The sequence below is a fragment of the Trichosurus vulpecula genome, chromosome 7 (genome assembly GCF_011100635.1).
Source record: "Trichosurus vulpecula isolate mTriVul1 chromosome 7, mTriVul1.pri, whole genome shotgun sequence".
Lineage (NCBI taxonomy): Eukaryota > Metazoa > Chordata > Mammalia > Diprotodontia > Phalangeridae > Trichosurus > Trichosurus vulpecula.
The window spans coordinates 203,832,774-203,848,646 of NC_050579.1; the positions used below are offsets into that span (position 1 = coordinate 203,832,774).

General features: G+C 37.0%; 1 protein-coding gene across 1 annotated transcript in view; it reads left to right on the forward strand.

Moving 5' to 3' along the window:
- The window catches only part of SLC17A5 (solute carrier family 17 member 5), a 55,442-nt gene extending 39,991 nt beyond the window's left edge, over positions 1–15,451 (forward strand). The window contains exons 10-11 of the mRNA XM_036768825.1: positions 8,066–8,156; positions 13,710–15,451. Coding sequence (XP_036624720.1) covers positions 8,066–8,156; positions 13,710–13,847 — 229 coding nt within the window. The 3' untranslated portion in view covers positions 13,848–15,451. The remainder of the gene's footprint in view (positions 1–8,065; positions 8,157–13,709) is intronic.
- The last annotated feature ends 422 nt before the right edge of the window (positions 15,452–15,873 follow it).

The window sequence follows — 15,873 nt, forward strand, 5'->3', positions numbered from 1 at the left end:
ATAGTATAAAATGTGAAATGATTTAAATTTTAAATTGGCAACTGCCAATTTTAAGCAACTGATATCAAAATTGTCCTCTGTTCAATGCTGGTTATGTGACCCTGGTCACCTAACCTCTTTGTGTCTTTATTTCTTTTTCTATAAAATGAGGATAATAGAGAACATTTAATAAACTGTATTTTTAAAAAATGTAAATGAAGTCACCTTTTTGGAGGAAAGAGAAAAGATCCTCCTCCCTTCCTTAGAAGGACTAAGGCAGGTGTCTACCTCAAAAAAGGTATTCCTACCAGTGTTCTTTTGAGGAGAGAGAGAAAAAAAAAGGCCTGACAATAATAAATTCTTGAGCATAATATTCTAATTAGTAGATAGTATAGGTTTATTTTCCCCATTTTATAGATAAGGAAATGGAGGCTTAAAGAGTTTAGGTGACTTGCCTAGTCTCGGCACTAATATGTAGGATCCTAACCCAGGGCTCCTTACTGCAAGTCTAGTGTTCTTTCCACTACACCCACATGACTGCCATTATGCCCCATACATCTTTTATTTAGTTTAAACATTCTCCTTCTGGATATGCTTCACTTTGTCACAGACCTCCCTAAAATGTGTCATATAGAATACGATATTCCATATGTGGTCTGACCAGAGAAAATTACAATAGGTTGACTGCTTTCCTCACTTCTGGATATTTTTTGTATTAATACAGATTAGGTTCACAGTGATTTTAGATACCAAATCACAGTGTTGTTTATTAGTGCATTTGTAATATACTTGGATTCCTAGATAATTTTTACATCAACTCTCTAGAAACTCTGCCCCTGTCCTTAGGAGTCAGGAAGATCTGAATTCAAATGCTTCTTTCACATAGTGGCTGTGTGACACTTATTGTCTCAACCAATTTTCTAAGACTCTAAGTTTAAGATTAGTTGCTGATCTACATTAGTAGAATGTACTTCCTCAGTGAGAGTTCCCCATACCTATGAAATCACAGGTTCAGACAAAAACAATTTGCTGAACAAAGTTAATACTAGGTAATTTTGAGAGAATACACTCGCAACCAACCAGTCAAGAAAGGCCTCATGCAAGAGGCAACACTTGAAGGGAACTAGGAATTCCAAGAGAGAGCATTCCAGGCCTGGGGGCACAAATGATGGGCATGGAATGTTGCATATGAGAAACAAGGAGCTCATTTTGGCCAGAACATAGAGTGAATGGAGGGCAATGATATAAAAATCAGTCTAGAAAGAGAGGTTGGTGCCAGATTGTGAAAGACTATTTCCAAATAGTTGAGTTTCTATTTTGTCTTAGAGGCAATTCATCGAGGCTTCTTAAACAGGAAAGTGACACAATCAGATCTATGCTTTAGGAATATTATTTTGGTGGAGCATAAATTGGAGAGGCGGCAGAGAGACCAATGAGCAGTTTGTTACAATAGATCAGAAGTGGTGATAAGAGTCTAAACTAGGGTAGTGGCTTCGTGAGTGTAAAGAATAGGACACGTGAGAGATGTGAGGGAGATACAAGTGATAACATGTGCCTAGTCTATCAGCTCTCTAAGTGATATTTTATTCGGTGGGTCATTACTTTGATCTGAATTCTCGTGTCTTTTAGTGTTGTTTTCCTTCACATTATTGTGGCCTTTCTGCAACTCTTCATACAGGTCTTCCCAAGTTTCTCTGCATCCACATTTATCACGTCTTATGGTAGTGATGCCTCATTATATTCATGGAGCACAATTTGTTTAGTCTTAAATTTATGGACACCCATTTTGCTTCTAGTTCTTTGCTACTACAAAAAGTGCTTCTCTCAATATTTTGTTATATTGTGTGTCTTTCTGTCATTCCAAAGTCTTCTAGAGTTGTTTTTCTCTATAATGTTGTTGTTGTGTAAATTGTCTTCCTGGTTCTACTTACTTTCCTCTGCATCAGTTCATACAGGTCTTGCTTCTTGTAAAGTATTTACTTATTAAAATAAAAAATCTTAGTAAAAGTAATATATTTAAATCTCAAATTAAAGTATAAAAGTAGGTTCTGATGAGAACAGTAAATTATGCATTCACCTTTGATGTGAGGGTTCTAAAGAAGCAGGGACAATAGCACAAAGCAGATATAGTCATTTTAAAATGAATAGGTTAGTAGATAGGCTTTGGGCATTCAGGATCATTTCTGTAGGTAGTTCTAAGTATCTTCTCAGGAATAGTTCATGAATTGATGTCATGTTAATCTAATCATTATATTGTTGGAAAGATTCTCCTTAGGCCTAGAATTAGAACAGGTGGTTCAATTTTCATCAAATTCACTAGCCTGCTGCACTCACTTTCCTTACAATATGGTAGTAACAGGCAGAAACTGGCTAACTGCTAATTTAACAAAACTTTATAAAACTTTTTTCCTTTAGGGATTTGGAAGTTGCCTAGACATGAATTTGTTTTGTGTTAATTCTTAAACAAAACATCCATCCAGTGCACATAGTTATCTTCATTGCTAAAGAATATATAATTATCAAACCTGATAAAACCTGTGAGTTAGAAAATTGATTCAAATTTAATATTAAATTATGTAATTATAAAAGCAAGCATTATTTTCTTTCCAATTTTTAAACGTTCAAAGTTTAAACCAATTTCATAAAGCTTTTACTTTTTAAACTAGAAGTTCATGTTGAATTCCATTGTATCCAATCTACTTTTTTGTTTTCAAAAAAAGGATATAAATCCCATATTATATTATACATAAAAGCATAAGGATCCTAATATTCAAAATAGCTGACCATCATTTTTTGTATGGGCAACTAGGTGGCACAGTGGACAGAGTGCCAGACCTGGAGTCAGGAAGACCTACATTCAAATCTGGCCTCAGACACTTAGTAGCTGTGTGACCCTGGGCAAGTCACTTAGCCCTGTTTGCCTCAATTTCCTCTTCTGTAAAATAAGCTTGAGAAAGAAATGGCAACTCCAATATCTTTGCCAAGAAAACCCCAAAGGGGGTCACAAAGAGTGAGACACAACTGAACAAGATTTTTTGTATGTTTTTTGTAAACTGAGACACATATTTATCACAACCAGCAAATATTCCTAAAATGTGTCTTATCTCTTATCTGGCAAGATAAGCATGTTTTCAGAGAGAGAGAGAGAGAGAGAGAGAGGGAGAGAGAGAGGAGACTTAGTGTAGTAGAAAGATCACTACGTTTGAAATCAAAAGACTTGGGTTTAAATCCTAACTCAGCCCCTTATTACTTATATTATTCTGAGCAAGCTTTATGGGCCTCAGTTTTCTCATCTATAAAATGAAGCTATTGGACATAATGACCCTGGTCCCTTTCAGCATAAATCTGTGACCCCAAAATTCTTACCAGTGTCTGTTGTTTTAATCCTAAAATTAAATGCTTACATTGCAAGCTTCTTGAAAGCAGATTGCTTCATTCTTTCTGTGCTTGTATGCACAATACCTAGCACAGTGCCTGACACTAGGCACTCAGTAAGACCTCGTAAAATTTAATTGAATCTTCCCCAGACTGTTTTATAATTTCAGAGAGAAAATAGAAACGAAAAAAGAAGCTATGCCTTCAAGATGTAATCCCTATAAAATAAGGAAAAATTAGTTGAAGGTAAACCTTGATCATAATGATGATGGAATTTCAGAGAACATGAATTTCAAGAATATCCACTTTACTTGGCCTGGGGATATATGCAGAAAGATTTGGTAGGAAGGCTGTTTAAGCAGTAAAGGAGTTTAAGAAAGTAGAATTTTGTTCAAAGGAACAATTGTAAGAACATAAGAAGAATCTATGTTTATTATGCCGAAGATGGGAAGGGTGGGAAGAAGCATACTTGACTAAACAAAGAGCAGCATAATGACCTGAAAGAAAAATGTGAATTCTACAAAGTAGAAACTAGGCCAGTTTACAAAAAAAAAAAAAAAAAGAAAGAAAGAAAGAAATGCAAGGGGATACAAGTAATAAGAGACAAAAGTCTGTAAGAAGAAAGAAATAAGAAGCAATTCATAAAAGTGGGGGGGGCATGAAAAATATTTAAAGTTAAGGGAAGACTAAAGAAAAGACTCAAGTCAGGGAAAAGGAATGCTTTTAATATGAGGCACCAGTTGTAATAGTATGTTTTGCTTCTGTCTTCTTTTTTTTTTTTATTTTTTTTATTTATTTAACATATTTAGTTTTCAGCATTGATTTTCACAAGACTTTGAATTACAAATTTTCTCCCCATTACTGCCCTCCCCCTACTCCAAGATGGCATATATTCTGGTTGCCCTGTTCCCCAGTCAGCCCTCCCCTCTGTCACCCCACTCTCCTCCCATCCCCTTTTCCCTTCCTTTCTTGTAGGGCAAGATAAATTTCTACGCCCCATTGCCTGTGTATCTTATTTTCTAGTTGCATGTAAAAACATTTTTTTTGTTTTTGAACATCTGTTTTTAACACTTTGAGTTCCAAATTCTCTCCCCTCTTCCCTTCCCACCCACCCTCCCTAAGAAGTCAAGCAATTCAACATAGGCCACATGTGTATCATTAAGTACAACCCTTCCACCATACTCATGTTGTGAAAGACTTACTATATTTTGCTTCTTCCCAACCCATCCCCTTTTATTAAATTTTCTCCCTTGACCCTGTCCCCTTTCAAAAGTGTTTGTTTTTGACTGCCTCCACCCCCATCAGCCCTCCCCTCCACCATCCCCCCCATTTTTTTTTAATCTTCTTCCCTCTTCTTTCCTATGGGGTAAGATTCCCAATTGGGTATGTATGGTATTCCCTCCTTAGGCCAAATCTGATGAGAGCAATGTTCACTCATTCCCCCCCACCTGCCCTCTCCCCTCCTCCCACAGAACTGCTTCCTCTTACCACCTTTATGGTATCCATATATATATATATACACATAGATATATACATACATACACATTCACCCATATATATACATAAACATATATGTATGCATATTCCCTTCAGCTACCCTAATACTGAGGTCTCATGAATCATACTTGTCATCTTTCCATGTAGGAGTGTCAACAAAACAGTTCACCTTTAGTAAGTCCCTTGCAATTTCTTTTTCTTGTTCTTTTTCTTGATTACCTTTTCATGCTTCTCTTGATTCTTGTGTTTGAAAGTCAAATTTTCTATTCAGTTCTGGTCTTTTCACTGAGAAAGCTTGAAAGTCCTCTATTTTATTGAAAATCCATATTTTGCCTTGGAGCAAGATACTCACTTAATAGCTTTGTTAGAGATAAAATTGTGTTTCTATTAAGTTGAGAACTTTTTTTAAAACTGTAGTTCCTCTGAATAGAAAGAGGCAGAAAAAATATATTTCTAAGTGTTTGGAAATAACAGCTAAATATATATACCCTTTAGATAATAAAGATTTCACTGTACTTGTTCTAGGGCTGTTGACCAGCCTGAAGGAAATCTTAGAGAAGTTTTTTCAATTTTTATACCGCAAAATGCAAGCAAAAATCCCACAAAAATCCTTATAATCCATTTTCTCCCACAGCAGTGCATCATGCTTTCATTGCACTTCTAGGCCAACCAAAATAAAAATACTCAATCAAGCTTCTGGGTGCTGACATTGAGAATTTCACAGCATACACTTACACTTAGTAACAGGCTCTTGTAACTTCTGGCAGCATTACAGTCAGTGTCCACCTATTGCCAAAATGTTAACTGTGTTTTAAAAAAAAAAATCTATGCTGCCAGCTTGGTTTATTTAAGACGCATTAGAAACTAGAGAAGAGTCTGTGCCCCATAGTTTCATTATCATTAGGTGTTTTGAATATAGAAAACTATAAGATTGTCTAATGTTAATACCTGGATCCAGTCCAGGCATTTTGCTAGATTTTTCCTCCCTCACACCTCTTCAAGCTAAGTAAACTTGTTTGGTTTCTTTCAGAACTTATGAAAATAGTTTGTCAGGTATACCAAAATAATTCAAATTATTTAGGCTAGAGAAGAAAATTCTGAACAGAGAGCATGTAAGGAAATAAAACTTATAATTTTAAGTGAGATACTACTCTGGACAAGTATGGGACAAGAAAGGATTAACTGCCTTGCCTGAAAATAGATTTAGTTGAACTGTCGAGACAACTTCGTGAACTTAAAATTTTTCATTCAGTTCTACAAAATTGTAAGTTCCGTGGGGGTAGAAACAGTGAACTGTGTATTTTTAAACAAATTTTCATTGTTTTTTTTTAGCATTGCCTAAATTTCCCCCTTTCCCTACTCCCACTTTCCTCTAGTCGTTCTGTATAACAAGGATTATTTTTTAAAGGAAAAAAAAAAAGGAAGAGACAGCAAAATTGAACAGCACTGTGTAAATAACATGCAATGATCCACATCCAAGGAGCTCCCACCTATCAAGGAGTAGGGGGAAGGCGTTTTCTTACATCTCTGCTTTTGGGCCACAATTGTTTGTTCTTCATAACTTTGTAATGCTTGTGATTTTGTAATGATCACTTTCCATTTTTAAGGTGGTTGTTCTTTCTATTTACATTGTTTCAATCTCTTTCCATCCTTCTCCATATTAGTCATTTCTTGAAGCACAGTAATGTTCTATTACACAGATGTACCACAGTTTGTACCATTTCCCAATTAATGAACACCCTTTCTTCCCTCCCCTCCCCACCCCCAATTCTCTTCTCTCTAGATTTTTGTCACACTACTCTATCCTGGTTCTCTCACCAATTCCCATGGATTCAGTTATCTCAAAATTGATGATTCTCAGATCACCTTATCCAACCCTAACATCTCTGCTGACCTCAGTATCATATATCCAACTGCCTATTACATATGGATGTCCTATGGACATCTTAACCTCGATATGTGCAAAACTGAACTCATTATCTTTCCCCCCAAACCCTCCCCTCTTCCCTATCACAGTCTAGGGTATAGCCATTCTCCCAGTCACCCAGGCTCACAACTAAAGTGCCCCCCTCCACCCAACTCTTCACTTTCTTACTCCCCCACATCCAGTCTATTGCCAAGTCCTGTTGATTTTACCTTTGTAACTTCTCTTATATTGGCCTCCTTCTTTCCTCTGACACTGCCTGCTGCCCTGGCACAGGCCCTCATCATCTCACCAATGGACAGTTGCGGTAGCCTGCGATCTAGTGACACAGAACATTACATCTCTAGACTCTTGCAACTTCCTGGCTGTCCCCCATGCCTGGAATTCTCTCCCTTCTCATCTCTACCTCCTGGCTATCCTGGCTTTCTTCAAGTCCTAGCAAGAATCCTATCTTCTACAGGAAGCCTTTCCCCAAACCCCTTAATTCTAGTGCCTTCCTTCTGTTGATTATCCTACATATCCTTATCCTACATATACTTTGTTTGTGCATAGTTGTTTGCATATTTTCTCCCTCTTTGTGTGAGCTCCTTGAGATTCCCTTTTCTTGTTCTTTGTATCCCTAGTGCTTAGGGTAGTGCATGGCATATAGTAGCCATTTAATAAATGTTTCTTCACTGGCTGACTGAATACACATTGGATCAGCAAAAAACAAAATTAACCTTAGAATTAAAAGAGGAAAATAGTTTTTAAAAGAGAGAGAGCTATCCTCACTGATCCTAAATCTGAATAATTACATCTGGGTTGTTTATTGTTTTGTTTTTTACCATCATTATGATATACACCCATGTATCTTTAGTGGAAGAGGAAAAAAAGTCAGTGTGCTGTTATCAGGACAGCACACTTACAAGATAGTCATTTTATACATTAGTTACAAACATCAGTCAACAAGGAAGTGAAGTGACAAGGAATGGAAAAAAAACCAATAAAATATGATGATATTGGCAAAATATTGATTAAAATTCCCTAGCAGAGTATGTGATTTTTAAAGGATATTAATAAATTAATTTTAATGCTACTGGCTATAAAAATAAAAATTAATGTTTCACCTAAATATTCAACCCTACTCCCTACAAGCATGTTTCCCTCCATATTAGCTCAGCCAGTAAAGTATCTCATATTGACGATTTAACAAGATTATAATTCACAGTAGGAGAGCTGTAACAAAAAAGCACAATGATACTGAAAGTGTTATCATCAACTAATAAACTGCTGTGGGAATTGTTTATATAGGTATGCTGGTATCCTCCTGGGCATCACAAATTCATTTGGTACAATTCCAGGAATGATCGGACCAGTCATTGCTAAAAGTCTAACACCTAATGTAAGTAAATATCTTGTTACATAAAACATTACAAGCAGTTAAAAGTTGAATATATTGAGATTATAACATTTTGAGTGCATTCTTCAATATTATTGCTTATGAAATTCATTTTTATTGTACATTTATAGTTTAATTGCTTTTTATGTAAGTAGTAGGTTAAATGAAGACTTTGTGCCTGAAAGCCCCCATATAGTTAAATTTGTATGACATTTGTGATACCTGAATTATCTCTATTAGTCGATATTCAACCAATGTTTACTAAACACTTTCAGGGTGAAGGGCACTATGCAAGATAGCAGAACTTAGATAAGATACAATCCCTGCCTTCATGGAGCCAATAGTCTAGTGGAGAATATGACACATATACATATAACTATAAAATAATACATAAGTACATTAGAGAATTGCAAAACAAAATTTGCCATGGTGTTCTAAGGGAGAAGGTCATAAACTACCAGGAAAGTCCAGAAGAGCTTCACAGAAAAGGCTGTATTTGAATTGGGCTTTAAAGTATGACTAGGAATTCAGCAAGGAAAGAGTTAGGAAGAAGGGCGTTCCCAAGATTGGAGAGAACATGAGCAAAGACAGATGGTTTTTAAGTTTTATTGATTTGTTTTGGTTTTATGTTATAAACATTTACAGATTATCCCCTCTCTGTGAGAGGTGTCTTGTGTCAAAGTAAAATAATTTAATGGAACTAATAATACAGTGACTTCATCTACAAATGCATGCAACATTCCACATCTGTAGCACCCGCACACATATACCTCTGTTTTAAAAAGAAAAAGAGATGAGGAGCTGAAGTTAATTGATTTATCCAAGGTCACACCAGTGGTAAACTAAATAAAGTTCAGTAAGCTAACATTTGAACCTCAGTCCTCTGACTCCAATCCTTCATTCTTTCAGTAGTACTATTGTTAACAAGAGTGTTTGACACCCATCAGGTCCAATTAACATAACTGAAAAATGCTTTTACTCCCTTACACTCTTATTAGGTGAGAACACCTCTCTGAGTTGCAGAATCAATGAATCAATCAAAAGTATAAAACATGTGTAAACAATCCTAATGATCTATATTAAATCACTGGGCTCATTCCTAACCACCTTGCTGCTTTGGGTTATAGGTATAAGGGGCTGGTTCCTCAAAGCTTCACACCGGAAGCAGTTGCTAGAATGTTTTTTCTTTAGGAACCTTCCAGGCCCAGAAGTGTGTCTAATACTTTTAATCAATCTCAGTATACTTCCTCATCTGATTTCATCAAGTGGCCAAGCACTTTGTTTCTAGCACCTATTGTATATTTTTGATTGATTCAATAGAGGTGTCTACAAATTATTCACACCTAGTTTACATATTTGATTGATTCAGTCAGTCAGAGGCCTGCTGAGCTGATAAAGGTGTTAAGAGAAAAGCATCCTGTCAGTTATATTAGTTAGGGTTGGAGAATGTGAAACATCCCCCTTACACTATGCTGCCTTCTCTTTTTAAGTGGTCTGTTTAAGAAAATTAAATAATGAACATATCTGTACATTTAAGATGAATTGCTTTTTACAACGCAATGTATAATTTTCGTACACGATATTTAATCATGGCTATGATTAAATAGTTCCCTCATTTCCATCTTCCATTTTTATTTCCTACTCTACCATTTGAGAAAAAATATATATTTTAAAGTTTACTTAAGAACTTCCAGGTCAAGATATGAATTTGGATAACAAATGTTACTCTCTTCTCAGATGTGCCAAGATAAGAACTTAAAGCATGTTTCATTTTTACTTTTATTTGTTATTGGTGGTGATATCTCTGTAGCACTCTCTTCCTTCTCCTCCTCTGACAATCTTAACACCAGTAGCCTTCAGGTTGAATCCCCAGAGGTTAGTAACTACTCCTACTCCCTTCATGGTTCTGGGGGATGAACTGAGTTCTAATTCTATTGCTTATACCCTCCCAGCCAGTGTGTTTCCCCCCATATCAATTAGCCAGTTGATATCAATTCGCTTTTACAAAATATTTACTGAGAAGAGATAGCAAAGGATAGAAATGACAAAAATATTCCCCCAGACAGAGAGGCACACTTCTACCCCTGTGGTAACAAGGAGTTTTCTGGTTGACTTTGGAGCCAGGACTGATAGGTCTCAAACTGCCCTATGCACCACAAAAAAGAACAGTTATAGTTTTTTTTATTATTATGCCTAGTATTCTTGACACTAAATTTGCATCTTTTTCCAAAATCATCTTCCTCTTACATAAGTCTGACCCTGACACTACCTTGCTCAGAAACTTGCAGTGGCTCCCTATTACCTGTAAAATAAAAGACAAACTCCTTAGCTTAGTATTTAAGACCCTCCATAATCTATCTCTAATTCCTTTTTTTCTCCACTTTATAGACAGTTGTGTTCAGCCAGACAAGACTGTTATCATTCTCCTAGTTCATCTTGCACTTTCTCATAGCTGCACAGTGACAAAGGTCCTTCCCCTATACCTGCAACACCCCTTCTCTACCTCTGCCTGTTGAAATTATTTTCTTCCTTCCAAGGTCTTAAAGCCTTTATGAAGCCTTTACTACTTCCCACTCTCCCCTAGTTAAAGATGAATTCTCCTTCAGATTTCTTACAAGATTTTATCTGGAACCCTTGTTTATCCTTATCACGTTGTACCTAATATCTGCTTATTCTTTTGCATGCCTTGTCCCTCTCATTAGATTACAATTTCCTTGGAGGCAGAGACTGTGTTGTTTCTCATCTTTGTATCACTAGAACCTAGCATGTTACTCTGAGTGCAGTAGTATTTATTTTAAAAAATTTTTGTTGAATTTTTTTTTTAAAAAAGTATGTAATTGAAATCCAAAATGTGTTTGTGGGATAGTTATTCTGTTATAAAAGGAAACATTTTAAAATCACTAGTAGAATTTTCATCTTCAAAACTGGGAGCTGTGTGGGAATTACAGTACAATTGATGAATTGACTGGTTTGTAAGCCACCCATTGCCTCAAAGTAACACTGAAGTATTATTTTGTGCTGTAGGTTAAACAGAGCAGCTTTGTCTTAGGAATTCTGAGAAGCTGCCTTAAACATATTATTCTGGTATAATAAATAATCATTGATTTATTCCCTTTTCTTCTAGTGCCATGGCACCACACCTGCCTCTCTGATTACTCACTCACAACACATTTAAGATGAACTTTTATGATTTCCTTTTTGACAAAATACATTCATTTTAGACAAGTATGACTTTTCAGTAGTATTCCTGTCTTTCTCCTTTGTACCGTTCACATTTTGCCATTTAAGCTCACCCTGATTGCCCTAATTCTCTCCTCTTTTCACTACTTGTTCTCCTTATTGCTTATTCAGCTCTGGCTGAACTTAAATTATTAAATTCAGCAGGAAAAAAGTTGTCCAAATTGGGCAAATTATCAAAAAATTTAATAGAGTTTGCACTACTAAACTTAAAAGAGAGATTTGTATTGATATCTTTTGCTTTTGCATCACCTAGATTTCTTTCTGAATCCCTTTCCTTCCCCCCTTCCAGAGAGCTATTCCTTATAACAAAGAATATTTTTTAAAAGGGCATGAAGAAAAAAAATCAGCAAAACTGATCAACACATCCAAAGAGTCTCATGTTCTATGTAATATTCCACATCCCCTGGACCTCATCCTCCACAAAGAAGTGGGAAGAGGCACCTTTGAGGCCAAATTTACACTCTGTAGTTTCAGTCATCTTGTGGTGGTGGTTCTTTCCAGTTACATTGTTGTAAGCATTGTGTATGGTTTTTTCCTGACTCTCTTTCATTTTGTATCAGGTCATATAAGTCTTTCCATGCTTCTCTGTGTTCATTATTCTTGTAGTTTCTTAAATCATAGTAATATTTCATGATATTCATGAACCGCAGTCAGTTTAGCCATTCCTCCATTTATGGACATCTGCTTTTTTTTCCAGTTCTTCACTACCACAAAAAGTTCTGCTATAAATCTTTTGTTATATTTGGAACCTTTGTTTTTAGCAGTGACCTCCTTGAGGTATATGCCTAGCACTGGTGCAAATGAATCTTTGTAGAAAGACCATGCTCTATGTAATACCCACAATACTTTATCGACAGTTGAAATTTTGACACCTAGTTTTGGTCTGCCCATGTATGCCTTTTTATTTTCTCACTGTCCCCTAAGAGAGATGAGACAATGCAGAAAAGTTCAGAGTTTGCTAGCATTTATATTTTCCAAATATGGGAGCAAAAATTGAAAGTACTTTTCTTTTCCCATAATGAGTGTGTCTTACTCATAGTGAGGTCTGCAGCCATCTTGGGCCAATAAAATGTTTCTTACTACCTCCACCATCCTCTCTAGAGAATCATATCTCCTCAAGACATATATCCCTATATCTTGACCCACATATCCAAAGTCAGCATGTAAGGCTTTCATGGCCAGAGCATGATATGCCCTGGGCAGCACTCACTGCTTCCTGGTATCATAAATGACAGCCACGACCTCAACTTTTGCCACTGTCTCAATAGCGGGGCGGCTTCAGGAAACTGGAACTTGAATCCTTTCACTGCCAGTCATCTACACACAACTAAGGCAGAGAAAATGAGTTCAGTGAAACAAAATTCCCATATGCAACTGGGATGCTATCTGGTAGAATTCCCAAGCTCCTAAGCTACACTGTCATTTGCTTGGAACGAAGCTTCCTGAGTGTTACTCCTTCCCACACTGTCCCATTTCTGTAAGGACATAGACTTCACTCGTTCCTTAGATATCACTCTAGTTTCAGTGTTTTGTGGACAGAACATCTGCATACACATTAGTCTTCCCTGTCTAGTAGTGTTTGCTGAATTATAGTTGGCTAATGTTGCTGCCGTCTCTGGCAAGCTCCTTCTAAGTTGGCACGTTAGACTCTCAGTAGATTGTTGTCTGCTCACACTCACAACTTCACTCTTTATGTTGTCTTTGGACTTCTGAGTGACACATGCTTCAAAGCCAAGAATTACTGTTTGTGGATGGGTAAAGGAGTCTTGCTGTTGTTCAGGCCTCTGTGGGCAAAAATAACTAGTTTCTGGTGACCATTACTCTCTTGGTACAGGATTGCTTCTAAGCATTCCAGGCTGGCATCTCTATGCAGGACGGAAGGCTGGTTGGGATCTGCAAAAGCCAATACTGGTGCATGTGTTAAGACTTTGAGAAAGTCTTTGAAAGCTTATTCATGCCCTTCCACTCCCCTCCCCCAAACTGCCAGCCAGGATTCTCTTCCACAAAGCTCTCCAGAGTCTGAATTCTCTTGCCCTCCTAAATTGCCCAGGACTTAACTATTTAAAGCACTCTGCCTCTTTTTTTGCTCATCCAGTCTGGTCATTTCCTTATAACTCAATCAGAAGAAGATGTTTACATCTCGGAAAGTAATCAGAGGGGTCAAATTTTATAGTTTGATGCCTTGTGTTTACTTGCCATTGACCTTCCCCCTCCCTCCACCCCAGCCCAGAAATCAACTCTCTTATACTAGCAATACCTGACCCTAGAGAATGCCGTTAATATCAGTGTTTTGAATTCCTTTTTTTTTCTCTACAGAACACAGTGGAAGAATGGCAGATGGTGTTCTATATTGCTGCTGGTATTAATGTATTTGGAGCACTTTTCTTCACAGCTTTCTCCAGAGGTGAAGTACAGGACTGGGCTCTAAACAGTTATCACAGGCATCTAAACTAAAAGAACCATGGAGAAAACCATTCTCTTGATTCATTTTTATCATCATGTGACCTAAAAGTGCCTTTGATATTTGAATGCTTAAAAATTCCGCCAAAAAATGTACTCATATAATTTTAAGGCTTGAAATTATGAAACGTCACTAATTGATTTTTGTGAAATTTAATATTTTTAATCATTTATAGTGAGAAAGTCTGTGCTAGAAATTGTAATTTAGGTTCATATACACAGCTATAATGACATAATTATGCATAGTAGTTCAGGATTAACATACTGACTAAACGTCAAAAAACATAAACTAGGAGTGCAATTTATTTTTAGAGAGCTATACACTTAGGAGAGCAAGCTAAAGTGACCCCTAGACCTTTCCACAAGCCAAATGGAGATTCTCAGGTATTGGTAAGGATTTGTTCTCATCTAAACTTCTCTCATGAGCGCGTCACCTAGTTGAAGCCCAGCTTTGCCACTTATTAGCGTTTGTGACTTCAGCTAAGTCACATAACCTCTCTGAGCCTCAGTTTCCTCATCTGTAATGATAGCAGTACTTGCACTTCCTACCTCACAGAGTTATTGTGGGGATAGCACAACATGTTCTCTAAGTCAGAGCTATTTTTAATCTACTCTCCCTCATACTCAGGTCTGAAAATTTACAGTTTCCATGGTGCTGCTAGCATCCATAGAATCTGGCCTTGCAATTGTTCTGGAACAATTCAAAATGTATTAAGGGTCCACTGTGTGTAAAGCCCTGTGCTGGCTCCTGGAGAGATAATGAGGGAGGAGTTTACTCTTGGCCAGGTAGCTGAGTTGGGGCAGCTTCATTTTCACCAACAAACCATTTTTACCTAGACATTTCTTCTCTGGCTCCTGGGGCAAGGAGTCCACCTGTTGCCACACAGACTAAGATTTGCCATTAATAGCTCAGTATCCTTGCTTCAGGTAGAGTTCTCACTACGGGACTAAAGCTGCACTTTCAGAGTCGCCAAGGCTGGGGGAAGTCTCAACTTCTCTGTGTGTATCTGAGGTAATTTCTACCCACCCTGCTCAGCAAGTTGAACCCTGAGTTGTATAGTCTGCAACACAGATTTAGACTTCTGGTCATTCCTAAATCATCCCACGAACCATGCTTGGGACCAGCTATCCATGACACTGCTTCTTCTGGTTCCAAATATAGGTCTCTGCTTCTTGAGCTGTTGCAAAGGCATAGAACCCATCCTCATTCCTCTGCCAGGCTTAACTTGAGCTTCTGTTTGCAATTCACAGTAAAAGTGGTTTTTAAAGTCCCAAATCATCCGGGGGTAGTCCCTGCTGCTTCTGGTCCCTGGGATTAAACCTCTATGGGATATACAAAGGGATTTTCACCAAATTTTCTGCCAGTGATTTCAAAGCATGCTTTAAAGAACCTTTATTTGATTTAGGTCTTGGCTAATGTTTTGTAGCTATTAGTCCTATTTACTTATCTTGTCCAGGATAACTTTTTTGTTACCTGTTGGGTGCAATTTTATGTAATTTATTTTTCAAACTGTGTTCAGTCCAGCATTTATTGTAAATAGTTTTAATTTGTCATGTTTGTATTACTTTTTTATAAGTCATTAAAATGATTAAATGTGAATTTTCTGTTTTCTTATAGCTTTTATAAGGATTTATAGTTTCTCAGCTATCTGTAAGAACTAAAATGTTTTCCATCTTCAAAATTAATACCATATACATTTTTAAAAGGGATTACATGTAATAAGCACATTTTTTTCTTTAAAAAGTTGTCTTGATATGGGGCAGCTAGGTGGTGCAGTGAGTAGAGCACCGGCCCTGGAGTCAGGAGGACCTGAGTTCAAATCCAGCCTCAGACACTTGACACATGTACTAGCTGTATGACCTTGGGCAAGTCACTTAACCCCGATTGCCCTGCCAAAAAGCAAAAAAAAAAAAGTTGTCTTGAAACAAGAACACAATTTTTCACTGTGCCGTATCTTCCTTTAATACCAAAATAGATCTGTGATTTCATCCATGTGGGTATTCCTTCCAGGGAAGCAGA